At 41.5% G+C, this 15979-nt stretch overlaps 1 protein-coding gene across 1 annotated transcript in view; it reads left to right on the top strand.

The window, feature by feature from the left end:
• trpm5 (transient receptor potential cation channel, subfamily M, member 5) overlaps positions 1–15979 on the top strand; it is a 64809-nt gene that overhangs the window by 12785 nt on the left and 36045 nt on the right. The window contains exons 5-12 of the mRNA XM_041789139.1: positions 388–554; positions 659–836; positions 2430–2494; positions 2894–3079; positions 3402–3501; positions 3679–3797; positions 9322–9669; positions 15142–15285. Coding sequence (XP_041645073.1) covers positions 388–554; positions 659–836; positions 2430–2494; positions 2894–3079; positions 3402–3501; positions 3679–3797; positions 9322–9669; positions 15142–15285 — 1307 coding nt within the window. The remainder of the gene's footprint in view (positions 1–387; positions 555–658; positions 837–2429; positions 2495–2893; positions 3080–3401; positions 3502–3678; positions 3798–9321; positions 9670–15141; positions 15286–15979) is intronic.

Raw genomic sequence — 15979 nt, forward strand, 5'->3', positions numbered from 1 at the left:
ATGTGCAGATTGAAAGCTGTCCACTGACATCTGGCAGCAGATTTACATGAAGCCTGTTGGAAAGGAACGCTCTTTTAGATCAAAGGAATCTAAATAAGAGTCATGAATTATTCATTTTTGTCTATATGTGTTTTAATTGCATGATAAGTAAAATATTTTCATGAATTTAAATGCCTGAGAGGATGACTAACACAGGAGGTTCTATGTAAGGAAGTAACCTACTTCGGTTAATCAATAGACAAGCTGTTTATTTTGAATCCAGGATGCAATTTTTTTGGCACATAACAGACACAGAGCAGAGACTCTTTCTTTCTCTAATTCCCTTTACAGAGTGCACATAAAACTGTCTAGCACATACACACATGCATCTGCCTCTCCGTTTCCCAGGGGCATGGATTTTGACTAATGGCGTTCGCTTTGGCATCACCAAGCACTTGGGCCAGGCAGTGAGAGATCACTCCTTGGCCAGCACCTCGTCTAAAGTTCGTGTAGTGGCCATTGGCATCGCACCCTGGAACATGATCCACAACCGAGAGGCACTTCTCTCTGCCAAGGTTTCTGTCCATAAACACATGATATAGAGCTAATAAAAGCAGCAGCAAACCATGGAGGAGCACGGCGCTATAATGTGACATTCTGTCCTCCTGCTCTCTTATAGGTGGATGAGCCTGCAGTGTACCAGCCTCAGGACTTGCCTCATGGCTCGGTGTATTCCCTGGACAGCAACCACTCTCACTTTGTGCTGGTAGAGGAGGACCCCAACCGACCAGGAGCCACCAGTGAGATCAGAGTGAAGCTGCTCAAACACATCTCTCTGCAGCGCACTGGCTATGGAGGTAAAGATCTTTAGGTCACTGTACAGAGAAATAAAAGACACTTAACATTGTTTAAAACTGGCATGAATGCAAACGGCAAAGCATATCTAAATATCTAATCTAGCCCTACAATTGGTCGTGTTTATCGTGTTTAATTATGTATAATGATGCATTAAGTATTATTTTATTGTGGAACAGAAGTGCATTAGTCAGAGTCAGATATTAGTAAGACCTCTATGCCACAAACAAAGGCAGAATCCATTTATAAAAACATTGCATAAGCATACAAGAATAGACTCTACTTAAACAGGATCTGTTAGATAAAAGGTTTTTGTCTTTCTAGCATCTACTTGCAAAGGGAACTAAAGGATCTTATTTCTATGAAACCAGAGCAGATAAAGAGTGGTTCTAGCATTTAACCTATTACCCACTGGTTAGTGAACATCGAGGGTCAAGGGATTTTTCTTAGTACTAAGAAAAGAGGGATTCCTGGTGTATACTATGAGACCCTAGAATGCTTTACTAGTAGCTTACAGTGCAAGCCAAGGAGGCTACGTGTAACAGTTTTTTCTCCTTATAAGTAAAATTCATCCATGAAACAAAAACAGTTGAACACTGGTAACATCTTATTGAGTGCAGAGGTTGCTCTTGGCAGAACTGACTACTGCAGTTAGTCAACCCTGCTCAACCAAAGAGCCAAACTGTTGAAAAAACACCTTTGCAAGAGCCTCAATCTAAGTGGTGAAAAGAGGAAAAAACAGCTTGATGTAGCAATAAAAAGAAGTCAAAGGTGGCAAAAGTGGTCAAAAAGTGGAGAACTGTGGCAAAAAAAGTGAAAAGTGACTAAAATAGGCAAAAAAGCAGTAAAGAGATTCAAAAATGGGCAAAAATAGGAAAAAAAGGGGTATTTAATGGCAAAACGTAGCCTAAATTGGCGAAAAATGGCAAAAAAAGGTGAAAAAGGACAAAAATGGGGAAAAAAGTGGCAAAAAGAAGAGGCAACAATTTGGGAAAAAGGGAAACAAGTGGTATTAATGGCAAAAGGTAGTTTATTTGGACAAAAAGTGACAAAAAAATGGTAAATAAAGGGTAAAAATTGGATAAAAGTGGCAAAGTGGAGAAAAAGTGGCTTTTAGTGTTTCGCGATCCCCATGGGGGTCCCGACCCCAATGTTGAGAACCACTGGTTTCAACACTAGTTTCAACACTGGTTTTTAGTGGATGGCTTTTGGGAAGAAACTGTTTATGAGTCTGGTGGTATGAGATTTGATTGACCTGTATCGCCTCCCTGAGGGCAGAAGGGCGAATAGGTGATGACCGGGGTGAGAAGTGTCTGTGACTATGTTTTTTGCACAGGCCTTTAATGCTGTCAGAAATAAAGTGAACAATAGGAGATGGAAACATGACTCTATACAGTTCACCTGCTTACGTCTCCGTGACAAAAATAACCAGTGAAAAGATGTTTGTCGGAAGGAAAAAAAACATGAAAAATGACAGGAGAATCTGTGCATCAGTCACAAAACAGAGTGAGATCACACCACAGAGTGGTATTGATCTGAGGCAATCTGAGATGCAAAGGAGGTATTCATATAAATGTTCTTGTTGGCGCTCGCAGGCACAGGGAGTTTTGAGATCCCAGTTCTGTGTCTCTTGGTCCATGGGGAACCCAGGATCCTAAAGGTAAGTTTCCTTTCATTGTTCTTTGTTCAAGAACTCCAGAGACGTGACCGTAAAGAGACCTTTCTAAACCTGAGATATGAATGTGCAGACTCTGACTCTGTGGAGTAGCTTAGGCTAGAGAATTATACTCTGAATCTAATTCTGGTTGTGCTGCCTCCTGAAATTTTGGGCCAGCATGAGACTGAGAAACAAGTGATTCCTGTCCTCACAAAGCTAATCTGTTTGGCTGGAGCTGCAGTCAAAGACACCCAAAAAGCACAGAGCCATAAGCGTGATCACAGAACACAGCCTACACTGATCAATCTCCTACCTGTGTGCCTGCTTGTGGAGTTATGTGGTGAAAATGAGGATGTTTGTGAGCTTGCCTGCCAGTCTGAACACCGTGTCCCCTCTCTGCAGAGGATGTATAAAGGCATTGGCAATTCGACACCATGGCTGATCCTGGCAGGCTCAGGAGGCGTGGCTGACATCCTGGTCACGCTGATGAATAGGGGCTGCTGGGATACGGACAGCGTTCATGAGCTGCTGCTGGACACCTTTCCGAACGCTCACCACAGCACAGACATCAGTAACTGGGTCAAGCTGGTGAGAGAGATGTGCACAGCATGGCGTCATGCACTCACACGCAGATATGCACATCACAAGACTAGAGCGGTGCCAGGAAAATGGGGCACACTGGGAAATGTGGTGCAGGGAGCTAGCGTGGGATTTCACCCTTATCTTTAAAATTTGTGTATGACCTAATTAAGAATATGAAGGAGGAAAGATACCAGCAGACTGTCATGCTGACATTCACAGTTAGAGGATTGTAATTTTAGTAAACAATGCAGCAGGGATAGAGGGAAGAAGCTCATTACTACACTGAAAGGACATTTAACTAATACCCTCCTGTCAATCTGCCAATCAGATCCAGAAGATTCTTGATCATGGGCATCTTCTCACAGTCCACGACCCTGAGCAGGAGAGCTCTGAGCTGGATACAGTCATCCTCAAAGCTCTAGTCAAGGGTAAATTACCTCCTGAGAAGTGTGTTATCAGAAAAACATGCAATTTTCTCAGGTTTTACAATTACAGGTTTTGAAGGTTGACAGTCGGAGAGAGAGTGGGAGAGCGCTGACATTTTTAGCACTTCACAGGTTATGAACCCTTTTGACATTTTGTGTGTTTTTGTGTTTGTACAACAGCTTGCAAAAGCCAAAGTCAAGAAGCTCAAGACTTCCTGGATGAATTGAAGCTGGCTGTGGCCTGGAACAGGGTGGACATTGCTAAGAGTGACATCTTTAATGGGGACGTGGAGTGGAAGGTGAGACAGATAGTTCAGACGTTGATAAGAAGTTAAAGGTTGCAATCAATAGTACAGTCAAGGGTCAGCCATGGCAAGGAATAAACCGAAAATAAGGCTAAAGAGTCTATCAAATTACCACAAGTTCTTTTTACTAAATTTACTGTCAAAATTAGTCGATATTTAAAAAATGGTTAAGGTTGGCAGAAGTGCTGCAAAAATTGGCAGGAAAAAAGTTGTGAAAAGACGTTAAAATGAGTCAAAAATGGCAAAAGTTATCAAAAATTGTTACAAATGACAAAAAATAGCACGAGAAAGTAAAGAAAATGGGTTAAAAAGTGGCAAAAATTGAAGAAAAGTGGCAAAAATAAAAAATACAGTGGCACAAACGTGATGAAACATGCAGAAAAAGTGGTTTAAAATCATGCAAAAATTGGGTTATTCAGGCAAAAAGGGGCAAAAAGTATCAACAATGAGTTAAAAGTAGGAAAAATGTTTTTAAAGTTGCAAAAATTGTTGAAAAAGTTATAAAAGGGGTTAAAAAGTGGCAAAAATGGATAAAAGAGTGGCACTAAGGGGATAAAACATGCAGGAAATGTGGTTTAAAAGGGGTTAAAACCATGCAAAAATTGGGTTAATGAGGCAAAAAGGGGCAAAAAGTATCAACAATGGGTCAAAACTGGAAAAAATGGTTTTAAAGTTGCAAAATTTTTGAAAAAAATGTTATAAAACGGGTTAAAAAGTAACAAAAATGGATACAAGAGTGGCACCAAGGGGATAAAATATGCAGGAAACATGGTTCAAAGGGGGTTAAAATCATGCAAAAATTGAGTTATAGGGGCAAAAAGTATCAAAAGGGGGTTCAAAGTGTCAAAATGGGTTAATATTGGTGCTAAATGACTATTAGAGAGGGCCCATTCCTTGGATTTTCAGGGGTCCAGCCAATCCTGTTGTCAGGCCTGTCTCCTTGTGGCCTGCTGCATTCTAGATAATAGAGATAGATCTCACTGGTAATGACTAAAAATGTCCTGTACTTTAAAGGAAAATACAAATACTACTGCAATAATATTTCAATCAGACCAAAATGTTCATTTAGTTTTTGTGTATTTGAAAGTCCGGGCTCTGTTTCTGTTGAGACTAAATCTGGCCCTGGTGCAAATGTACTTGATGACCCCTGTCTTAGAGGCTTTGCAGTACAGGTTTGGGATAAAAACTAAAATGTTAACCCAAGCTAGCCATAGCAATAATACTGGTAAGGCTGTAAGGCTGGTAAGGGCAAACGGTCTGCAACGACACAAATGCGTCAACTTTAGAGAGGCAATCAAAAGTCCAAACGAACTTCAAAAGGGGGAACACGATGCAACTGACAAAACGCTCCCCAAGAATCAAAAACAAATTCATGAATGACAAACGCGCTTCTAATACAGAAACAATTCTACACTCAAAAGGATCCTAATCCAGAATGCTCTTCAAAACCAGAAACGACAAAAAGCAGCGGGCCTCCAGGGGGCGCTCTTGCAGGAAGAGCTAGAGGGAGAGACAGACAAATGGAAGAGAGAACGAGCCGAGGACGGACTCATGATTGTGATTTAAAAGTCATTACGGGGTAATAATACTCGGTACCAGTTATGTAGTTATATCAGGGAGAGAATATTCCCCCCCTTCTGGGTCTGGTTCCCCCTCTGATGGCACATTTTCATGTCCGGGGGTATACGTTTTATCCCTGCCTCTGCTCAAACTGAACGCATCCCACTCTGTCCTCAGCATTCACTATCTGATTGGATCTTTTATGACATATGATTAAAATTAAAGATGTATATTCTTATACTGCGGTCCGATTGTCGCAAATGGCCTGAGAACTCAGGAAATATTCTCTATTTGAAATATTCACGATTTCTGCATAGTGAAAGTGAAAAGTCTCCAAAAAGACTAAAATTTGATCTGTAGAAATCACTTTTCAAGGTGTAGGGATCGTTTTCAATGGACACAGAAATGTCCTGACAATTGCAGCATGTAGGCCCATTTAAAGCTGCAGTTACTAATTTCCTTAATTCCCATTCGTTCCTAGTGGCTGCCCCTTTCCTGACACCTAACATACATTCTGGATCATGTGATTTCAGACAAGCTATTAGCAGAAATAACTGCAAGGAAGAGAAAAATGTATCAAATATGTTAAAGTGATTATAGCATTTTTAGTTGGGAAGTTCTTGAATTCTTCAAGCATTTGCTATATTAATAATAATAATAACTAGAAAAGCACTCGGAGAGCGTAGACCTCCGCCATTAGCCCTATCTCCCAATAGTAAAGAATCCTTTAAAAAATCTTAAGTTCAATCTACAATTCGCTGTCTTTCTCTCTGTTACGCTCCGACTCGTCTCCTCGACCAGGCGTGCGTCTTTCAAATTCTTTAAACTCCAAAACTTTGAATAGAAACACACCCGAAAATGCTGCTGGGATTGAAGTTACTCATGTCCGCCATCTCCTGGTGTAAAGTAGTAACAACAGTTGAAAAGCACTCGAAGAGCACAGACCTCCGCCATTAGCCCAATCTCCCAATAGTACAGAATCCTTTAAAAGATTCCTGGTTTCAGACGGTGATCCGGATCAGTCCCAAAATCTAATCAGTTCTTCCTTATGCCATTTCTCACATTTCCTGAAAATTTCATCAAAATCTGTCCATAAGTTATTCAGTAATGTTGCTAAAAAACAAACCAACAAACGAACAAACCCTCCCGATCACATAACCTCCTTGGCAGAGGTAATAATAATAGATGTTAGGCTGAGAAGTTTTAGTAGCTGGAGTTTGATGTCCGGTCGTCTGCACCAACAATCCAGAGGGATTTAAGAGACATGTGGGCAGAGCAGCTTCCAGGAAGATAAAAGGATGGTGACTGAACCAGTACATGAAGACTCACAGTTAGTGATCTGCAGTAATATGATCCGAATGCATACAGACAGAGAAATAGAGAGAGAAAGCTCAGTGTGCCATGACCTCCAGCAACCTAATCCTATAGCAGAATAACTGACTGAGGGCTGTTCTATGTTATTATTAGCAATAACTGAAACTGCTGCTGGCAGGTAGGTGTCCGTTGAGGCAAATATGGCTCACTGCAGAGACAAGCCTTTTTTTATTTTAGATGGTAAAAGTTCTCAAGAATGTGATCATTTCGCAGTGAGGATTTGATTTTAGAATAATGCATATACACAAACACAGGATAAACATCGCTGAAGAGATGCTTCATTGTCCAGAGAACACCAATATCAACAAAAACTGAAAGTTTCTTTCAGGATCTTTAGCAGAAACGAACACATACATGGATAACTGATCATAGGATATAAGGGGTCTCCCAGATATTTTGGATTCATTTGAGGGCCGTGAACATTTATGCTCAACTTTAAATACGAATCCAGATACGGACAGAGCCTTCTGTCCATGCTGCAATTTCGTCAGTATTTCTGCACGTTTCCATAAAGCTTACGGATACGGGCCGAACGAAGCAGTACCACCGGAAACCGTGGGGGCAGTGTCTCTGTCACTACTCAATACGTAGCTCTAGTGAGACACAAAGAAGAAATAACAATGGCGGAACTTTTTGAGGAAAAGTTGGCCTCCTACAATGCTGCCTCTGTTATTGTCTTTTATGCAAGAGGTACATTATCAATACCTCCTCCACAGTCGCCATGCTTGTTTTTGAGTTTGTTGTTGTCATAAACTTTTGACTCTGGGCTGGACTGGCTGGGCTGGCTGGGTTGCCCCCCCTCCCGGTGGATGTGTTGGTTAACATCCATGCCAATGTAAAGGACGCATGCAAGTATGTGAGCATTGACGGTAACATTGTTGGAAAAGGACGTGTACATTTTCCTACGTAAAGGGAATTTAACTGAGGCTGTGTGGGTGAAAAAAAAAAAAAGATTCTCTGAAGATTTTCAGTGTAGCTTTCATGTGAGCCAGTATTGTTTTGGCCCCTTCCTATGTAAAACTCATTAAGTTATGTGGGGAAACTGTACCAGTCTGCTATGCTGTATAGCCTAGCTTCTCCAACTGTTTGAAGGACTGGAGGCTAATGTCACTACTTTGCCAAGTACCTTATACAAACCAACTTCAAAATATCCTGAAACATCCCTTGAAATTAGGCATGATTTTTTCTGCTAAATTATTGACCATTATGCCACCTCTGTTTCTGCTATCTCATAACTCACATGACAGTGTGTAAATTTCATAGTATTGAAAATAAATGTAAGCAAACAAGATTAAAAATCTAAGGATGCTTATGCAAAGTAAATTCAGGTCACGCTCCGGGGATGTCAGCCTGTTATTGTCTCTCGTAAGGTCGGCTTATACTCCCTTTATGTATGAAAATGTACACGTCCTTGCAACAAATGGACGCGGAGCACGGACAGAAGGCTCCATCCGTATCCCGATTTGTATTTAATGTTGAGCATAAATGGGCCTTTAATGGGAGCATATACCGGTTTGGCACTTAGCTGCATCAACCTTAGTCCTGTACTGCTCTGCCCTCCTAACAGCCATATCCAGGCCTGCACCAGGCCCATGCCCCATCTCTCCAGGTACCCTCCACGGTGCGCGTGGTCGCCCCAGTACCTGGGCCAGTGTTAATTTTGTCGATCAAAACTATGACTGAAAATGTTCGTCGACAGCCTTTTTTCCACGAGAAAGACTAGACTAAGACTAACCAAAAACAGATCTTTGATGACTAAAAAAGGCTAAAATGTAATTTAGTTTTTGTCTGACATTCAAAATCCGTGACATTTCTCTACTTCCGGTAAATCTTTCAACATACAATGCATCCCTATCTCCTTTGCCTCACAGATGTAGAAAGCAGGGACCCCAGGTTTGGCAGAGTGCATAGAACACACTACCATGATTTGGTACCAGATTTAGGCAAGAAAATAAATGCTTGGACTAAAAGTGAAAGTGAGGACTTTTTTGGACAAAAACTAAAAAGGGAAGAAATGACTCAAATGTGACAAAAATTAAAAGGCATTTAATCTAAAGACTAAGACTGAGACCAAAATAAAAAATAATTGTCAATTGGCGCCTGTTGCTATCATTCAACCTCCAGTCCTCACAAGAGTATAGTAAGACCGGAAGGGGCCAAGATCCTGGAAGATTCTGACATTCATCTGCAGATGCAGGAGTCCAAGTGTGTGGTTAAGCTCAGCCTCTGTGTTTGGCACTATTTAAAATGCCGGCGTTGGCTACCGGCTACATGCTATTTCACCTCTGCAAATCATTCTAGGTAAAAAATAAAACACTTTTAAAAATTTCAGCACAGGATGTAATTGAGCTGGCATTGTTTGGCCCATTTTCACGTCTAAGTTATGTGGAGAAACCGTACCTGTCTGCAACACTGTATAGATAGAATAGCTTGTTCAAGCGTGTCCTTTCTGAAGGGGCAATGCTCACTGAAATCTCTGGACGCTTATCCCACTACTGTTGCCAAGTACATCATACAACCCAACTTCAAAAATACCAAAATAGCCCTTTAAAAACCATTAAGTTAAAAACCATGTTCATTTCAGGCATGTGATCTGGAGGAAGTGATGATGGATGCCCTCATCAACGACAAACCCGACTTTGTGCGTCTCTTCGTGGATAATGGAGTGAATCTGGGCGAGTTCCTCACCTACGGTCGCCTACAGGAGCTTTACTGGTCCGTTTCAGAGAAAAGCCTCCTTCACAACCTCCTGCTTAAGAAGTACGAAGAGAAGCAGCTTCTCCTTGGCGCTGCCAGGACACCTGGTCTACCTGTACACCACCCGCCTGAGCAAGGGGAGCGTAAACCACGCTTCACCCTCTTCGAGGTCGCCAAAGTGCTGAAAGACTTTCTCCACGAGTCCTGCAAAGGCTTTTACCAGAAGATGCCTACAGTAAGTTTTATATTTCTCTGACTAAAAGAGAAATCCTTTCAGGTGATGAAAACAATTCTGACTTGTCTTTTCTCTTTTCTTCGTGGCTTCCGACACTTTAAAATTAGGAAATGTCTATCTATGTGTCCGTGTCAAAGTTTGGATATTAGTTCTGACCAGAGAGTCATTTTCATTTTAAGTGTCTCAGGCTGTGCCATTTAAAACTCTAAGAGGACTGACAGAGGCAATTAGATAGATTATACCTATTCAGATGTGGAGCCATGGGCATAATGTGGCTCTTTGATGATCTCTGTCTGGCTCTTTGATCATTCAGCAGAAATAAAGTATTTTGGAGGGAATATAGGTGAGTGGAGCTAAACTTAAAGTGAAAAGATGTCGAATCCACCGGTACATAAATATCTACTTGAAAGAAGACAATTTCATTCTAAAGTTAACAGGCCGGCTCATCAAATATGTACAACAACAGAAAGAGTTTGAAAGATTCAGAGATGTTAAATGCAATGCTGTTGAAATAAAAGCCCATTGTTAGACTTTATGAAGGTAAGTTGTTAACACCTTTAATATCCTTGCTTTAATGTCAGATAAAAGATTATTTCCAGAGCTTTTTGAACAGGCCTGTGATGGACTTTAGCCACAGGCTGTTTTTAATGATGACCTTAGCCTGCCCTAGTGGAAATAAATCCACAATTACCCAAAGAAAGCATCATAATCTCATCTTGTTGACACTTTCAAAAGATGCCATGCTGGGATTCTATTGAGCAAGATTAAAGTTTATTTACTTAATTCATTGCCTAGTGGTTTGAGGGTTACAGCTGATTTAGATTGTATGCCACATTTCTGTTATCATAAAGCCATCTGAGTAGCGCACTAGCTGTAACAGAAGCCATGCTTTTGTTTTTAAACGTACTGAGCGGTTGAAACACATTTGCATGCACAATGGAGTTATCTTCGTGGATAAAATTTGCTCTTTAACTCACTCTCTGGCAGCTTTATTGATCTTTAATCTGAGGTTGTCTTGGAACACGTTCCAACCTCAGTTCCAAAATGTTTGGGACGCTCTGTACAAAAGCAGTCTCCGTAGCCCTTAACTCTTTGGATGCCACAGTTTTTTCAAGAAAATATTCAATTGTGATATCAAGATTTCAAAAGGCAGTAGCTTGAAAGTGGTTAGAGATAAAGGCATACTGTAAATGAGAAAAATCCTCAGTATGTCCCAAAGTTTGTGATGGGAGTAAATTTACTCATCTAATTTGCATATTCTGACGTCATCAGGCGGCCTCCACCGCTATTGCTTCTACCACATCTGCCCCTACCTCCGCTGTGTTTTTTATTTATTCACGCTACCTCCGTCAATATTCGTGTTTTGACCACCCCTGCAACCCTCACCATGTCCCCGACCCCGGCCACCATGAGGAAAAGCATCAGCTTCGCTTTCTGGACTCTCATGGCGCACAGACTCGCGATGGCTGCTCACAGACGCATGGCAGTTTTGGTCTCACCGGACAACTGAACGTCGTGTATTGACCACCCCTGAAACCCCCACCCCGTCCCCTCATCGGCATTCACTGATTACTCCCACCCTGGCCCCGGTGAGGAAAAGCATCAGCTTCGGTATGTGCAGGTGGACTCCCATGGCGCACAGAGTCGCTGTGGCTCCGACACGCCGCTGGTCTCGGTCTCGTCGGACAACTGAACGTCATCGTCACGGGGTGAATATTCCACTATTCCTCCCAGCATTGTGAGTATTCTTGCTACAATTTGCTCTATTTCTCTCTTTTTACGGTCCGACTACAACCACTTCTACCACTTCCTCGTCTCCTTGACTGGCAGTGCATCTTCAAACTCTCTCTCTCCAAAACTTTGAATAGAAACACACTCACAAATGCTGCTGGATTTGCACGCAACATCATTGCTCCAATTGTTCTTAGTACCTCTCAGTAAACTACCTTGGTCTGCTGCCTCGAAATTGGTGCCATAAAAAAATCCAAACCATGTATAAGATGTAAAGACAAAGGATTCCTAGGGCCCGGACTACTAGGGGCCAAGGGAAGACATAATTATCTATCTCTCTCCTGCAACACCCGTATTCTGGCCGTTTGGAATTTAAGCAGTCAAAATACTCACAAAAAAACATGAAATATTGAGAAAACTTTTCACATGATAGACTGTTAGGGAGAGGTAAATCTAGGTGTGCAGATGGCTAAGTGGTTTCAGACTCACCTCATGTATGCAGACGGACTGAGTTCACTGGCAACAGGTCAGTAACTAAGCGGACGTGCCAGATGGATTTCTTTCACACATCCACCTGGAAAACCTTCCATAGACAGCATTTGGGAAAGGGCCGAGCCTTTGAAAAACTCGGAGGGAGATTGGATGAACTTCGTACATCGTAGCCCCTTAAAGAGCTGCTCCACTACGGAGGAGTAAACCTCATAGAGAACTGCATAACGTGAACAATGACAACCTTAGACTTTTATCGTTTTTGAAAAGAAAACAACTCACTGCTGTTCTTTGTTCTTCTTTTAACGAAGAAATGTCGTTAAGTTCTGATAAAACTGGCACTATAGCAGCATCTGCGCTAATCTATCCCGCCATCATCGCATCAGGCTCTTGCTGCTGCTTGTTTACGTCACAACTCGGCCGCGCCCAAAGTATTGCCCCTCACTGTCACTTTCTAACTGGGCCCAAACTGTTCAGATGGGAGCTTTACAAGATGGATTCACCAGTGAAAAACATGGAAACGGGGGAATCCATCTGCTTTGCAAGGTTAGTCAGTAACATGACTGGATATAAAAGGAGCGTTATGGAGAGGAAGCGTCTAAAAACTGTGAAAGAACTTCAGAAAAATGTTCTTTAATGTAAATTACAAAGACTGACAACATCTCACCATCTATAGTATACAATCTCATCAAAAGTTCAGTCCCAGGCATTAACCTTTTACCAGCTGAGTCTAAAAATGGTGATTTGAACATATTTTGTTATTATGGCTGTAAAATAGTCAGGAAATGCCCAAAGTCTGAGAGCTTTGGTCCCTTTTCCCAGGAGTACTTGAACTTGACTTTTCAACATCTGCTTAATGATTATTGCACATTATATGGAATTGTCAGCAGTTTAAAAAAAGAAAAACACAAAAACAGATTTGTTTTACATGGCTTTTATGAGAAGAAATTTTGTTATTGCTCATGAAGTTTTGATTTGACATTTGAAATGTGAACCTATACATGTTTAGAAAAATCACCAAGTATATACATAGGTGAAAATTAGTGCAAATAAAGGTGGAAAAATGCATTCTCAACATTCTCAGTAACATATTGTTATTGCACATGACAGACACGCATAAATGCCACTAACACTATTTTTTGAAAACAAAACACCACTCTCGCTCGCTCTCCTTTCACTCTCTTCCTTCACTCTCCTTTCTCACTCATCTTCTGCTAAAGCTGCCGTTTTTTGCAGTGCTGTTCAACATTACCGTAATATATGTATATACCACACATCATATATTGCCGGAAAGCACAGATTCTCAGCTCTCTGTCAGCATTGGAATTTTTTAGATTGAGCAAACTTTCAAGGAGTTACAGTGTTGAGAATCCGTGTAGCGGTCTTGCAATACTTCTGGTGTTTTGCTATGAATGCCCACGTCATATGGTTGTGAGTACTGTAATGAGCCATGTATGTGCGCATGCCCCATAGACTGTTGAAAGAATTGGACGAACCCTGTGTGACGTCAGTCGTCTGCTTACAATAGGCAGATTAAAACGGCTTTTGAAACCAATCCGTGGATGCTTCCATATTGAAATCGCGGTCTTAACCAAACTTGGGATCAACCTAAAGGCCCGCCCACTAAGCGCAACTTCCTGTCAGCTAGCTAGCTAGCATTCCGGTTGGCAGAAACTGAGCCTCTGCCTGCCGAGCTATCTGTCAATCAAATGAGACGTGCCAATCACCGTGAAGTGAGGTCTATCCTAAATATAACCCAAATGATCGTGGTACAAAAAAATTCAGCCCCCCGTACAGTGGGAGCACAATAAGACACTAGCTAATGAGACATGTTTGGTGTTTTGAACCAGGCTGTAAACCAGTTTATTTTGTGTGTCAAAACCGGCTGTTTAACATGTGTGAAGACGGAACTTCTGGTTTTCCTGCAGTCAGCCTCAAGTGGACAGTCGCGGTATAGCAAATTTTTGCACATCTGCATCAGCTTCATTTTTTAGGACCGGAGGTTGCTGCTTGGCATGCCCACAATTCTCAGCTTTCCAACGCTGTTGGAATTTTTCTGATTGGACAAACTTTGACAGAGTTACGGTAATAATACTCCAGACATATAAAACACAGGGTTAAAAACAGGCATGATTTTGTACTGGAAATCCATGCATGAGCTCAAGAACACTTCCAGGAATCATTGTCTGTCGACACAGTTGGCACTGACAGTTAAAGCTGGATCATGGAAAGAAGAAGCCACATGTCAACAGGATCTAGAAATGCCGCTGTCTTCCCTGCAAAAAGCTCATTTTAAGTTGACTGAGCAATAGTGCATATGAACTGCTGAAGTGGTCTTCCTGCAGTCCAGGCCTTTCAACAGCAGAAAATATCAGTGCATTGTAAAATGAAAAATCCTGCAATGAAGGCCCAGGACTTTTGGACAGCTAGAATCCTACACAAGACAAGAATGGGACAGCATTCCTCTACCAAACCTTCCATCATCTAGTCTCCTCACTTCCCAGATATTTACAGAGTGTTATTAAAAGAAGAAGGGATTCTTACAATGGCAAACATGGCGCTGTCCTTACTTTATTGAGATGTGCTGCTGCTATTAAATTCAAAATGAGCGAATATTTTTTTAATGAAACTGTAAAATGTCTCAGCTGCATTATCTGATACGTTGTTAATTTTCTATTGTGAATAAAATAATAATTTGTAAATACATTCTGTTTCTGCGCCCTGGCTTTTGGGGGGAATTGGGGTTGGACTAACAAGTTAATCCATGCAATGCCCTCAATTCTATTTTAATAACAGGAAATAAATAATGTGGAAAAAGAGAGGCAGCAGGAATGTTTCTGCCCTAAAATATCACTGATACAAATGGAAGTGAAGAATATTTAATTAAAGGAAGACTGAAAACTACTGCTATGAATGAATCAGGTTCAGGCACTCAGGATGGATTAGAAAATATAAAGGCCTTCAATTTATAGAGCGAGAAACATTAAAAATGAACCAAGGCTATCAGCTTGCACCTTCCTGAGGGTGCAGTGACAATGATTACAGGCCTTTTATATATTTCAAACCATCCTGAGTGTCTGGACCAGGGTCATTTATACCAATGTTGTGTAGCTAAAAGGGTTTTCTTCCCTTTTTCAAGGATATTATTCATATTTAAAAGGGAATGACACTTGTTGGAGATAAAAAAAAAAAACAGCTATACTGTTTGTCTATGTAATACGTGTGTGATACTGTCTCTGTGCTGTTCTCCAGGAGAAGCCAGCGAAAGGTCGCCTCTTTCACACCCAGAAGAACCTGGCTGAGTTGGAGGAGCGCTCCGAGCATCCTTGGAGGGATCTTTTCCTCTGGGCCGTCCTGCAGAACCGACAGCAGATGGCTAACTACTTCTGGGCCATGGTCAGTCTTGTCAGCTTCTTTTGTCAGCTAGGCTCCTGCAATCTCAGCTCTGTGTGGTTCGATCGATGAAAGTCGAAATGTGCATGGAATCGGCAAAAAGTGGTCAAACCATAGTGAAGTGAGCTGAATTTATACTGTGGTGCTTTGTATTCTGGATCCAGCGTGTGTAAGAGAGATGTGAGCCAGTGCGAAGCAGGTGCAGGTCAGTCCTGCCATATGGAAATGTTGCTACAGATTAAAAAAAAAAAACAAATGGTGCAAATGGTGCATTTATCAAGAACTTAGGTGAATAAAACTAAAGTGCTATCTTATCTCTAAGAACATTAGTCAAATGAAAGCTCAAAGGGCCGCACATTCAACAAGATGGGACAAGGCCTACGTGCGTCCAAAGTTCTGATGAAATGAATGAGAACTGGGGCTGCAAGCAGCGCTGAAGGACCCTGGCACGTGTCTTCCTGTTTGGATTTGGCCATGGGTCCAAGAGGCTTTTTTGTAGGTCTGATGATGACCCATATGCAGACCAAAAGTCAGAAGCCTAGGCTTAATGGTGTGCGGGGGCTGAATATTTAAAGGTAAAATTCCAAAAATTATGGGTGGAAATGATGAATTGACAGTAGGGGGCGCTGTGACTGACACTGATATATGAATGTATTCAGGGTCAATGTGTGATCATCCCTGTGAAGTTTGATAATGA

Source organism: Cheilinus undulatus, linkage group 1, assembly GCF_018320785.1.
Source record: "Cheilinus undulatus linkage group 1, ASM1832078v1, whole genome shotgun sequence".
NCBI lineage: Eukaryota > Metazoa > Chordata > Actinopteri > Labriformes > Labridae > Cheilinus > Cheilinus undulatus.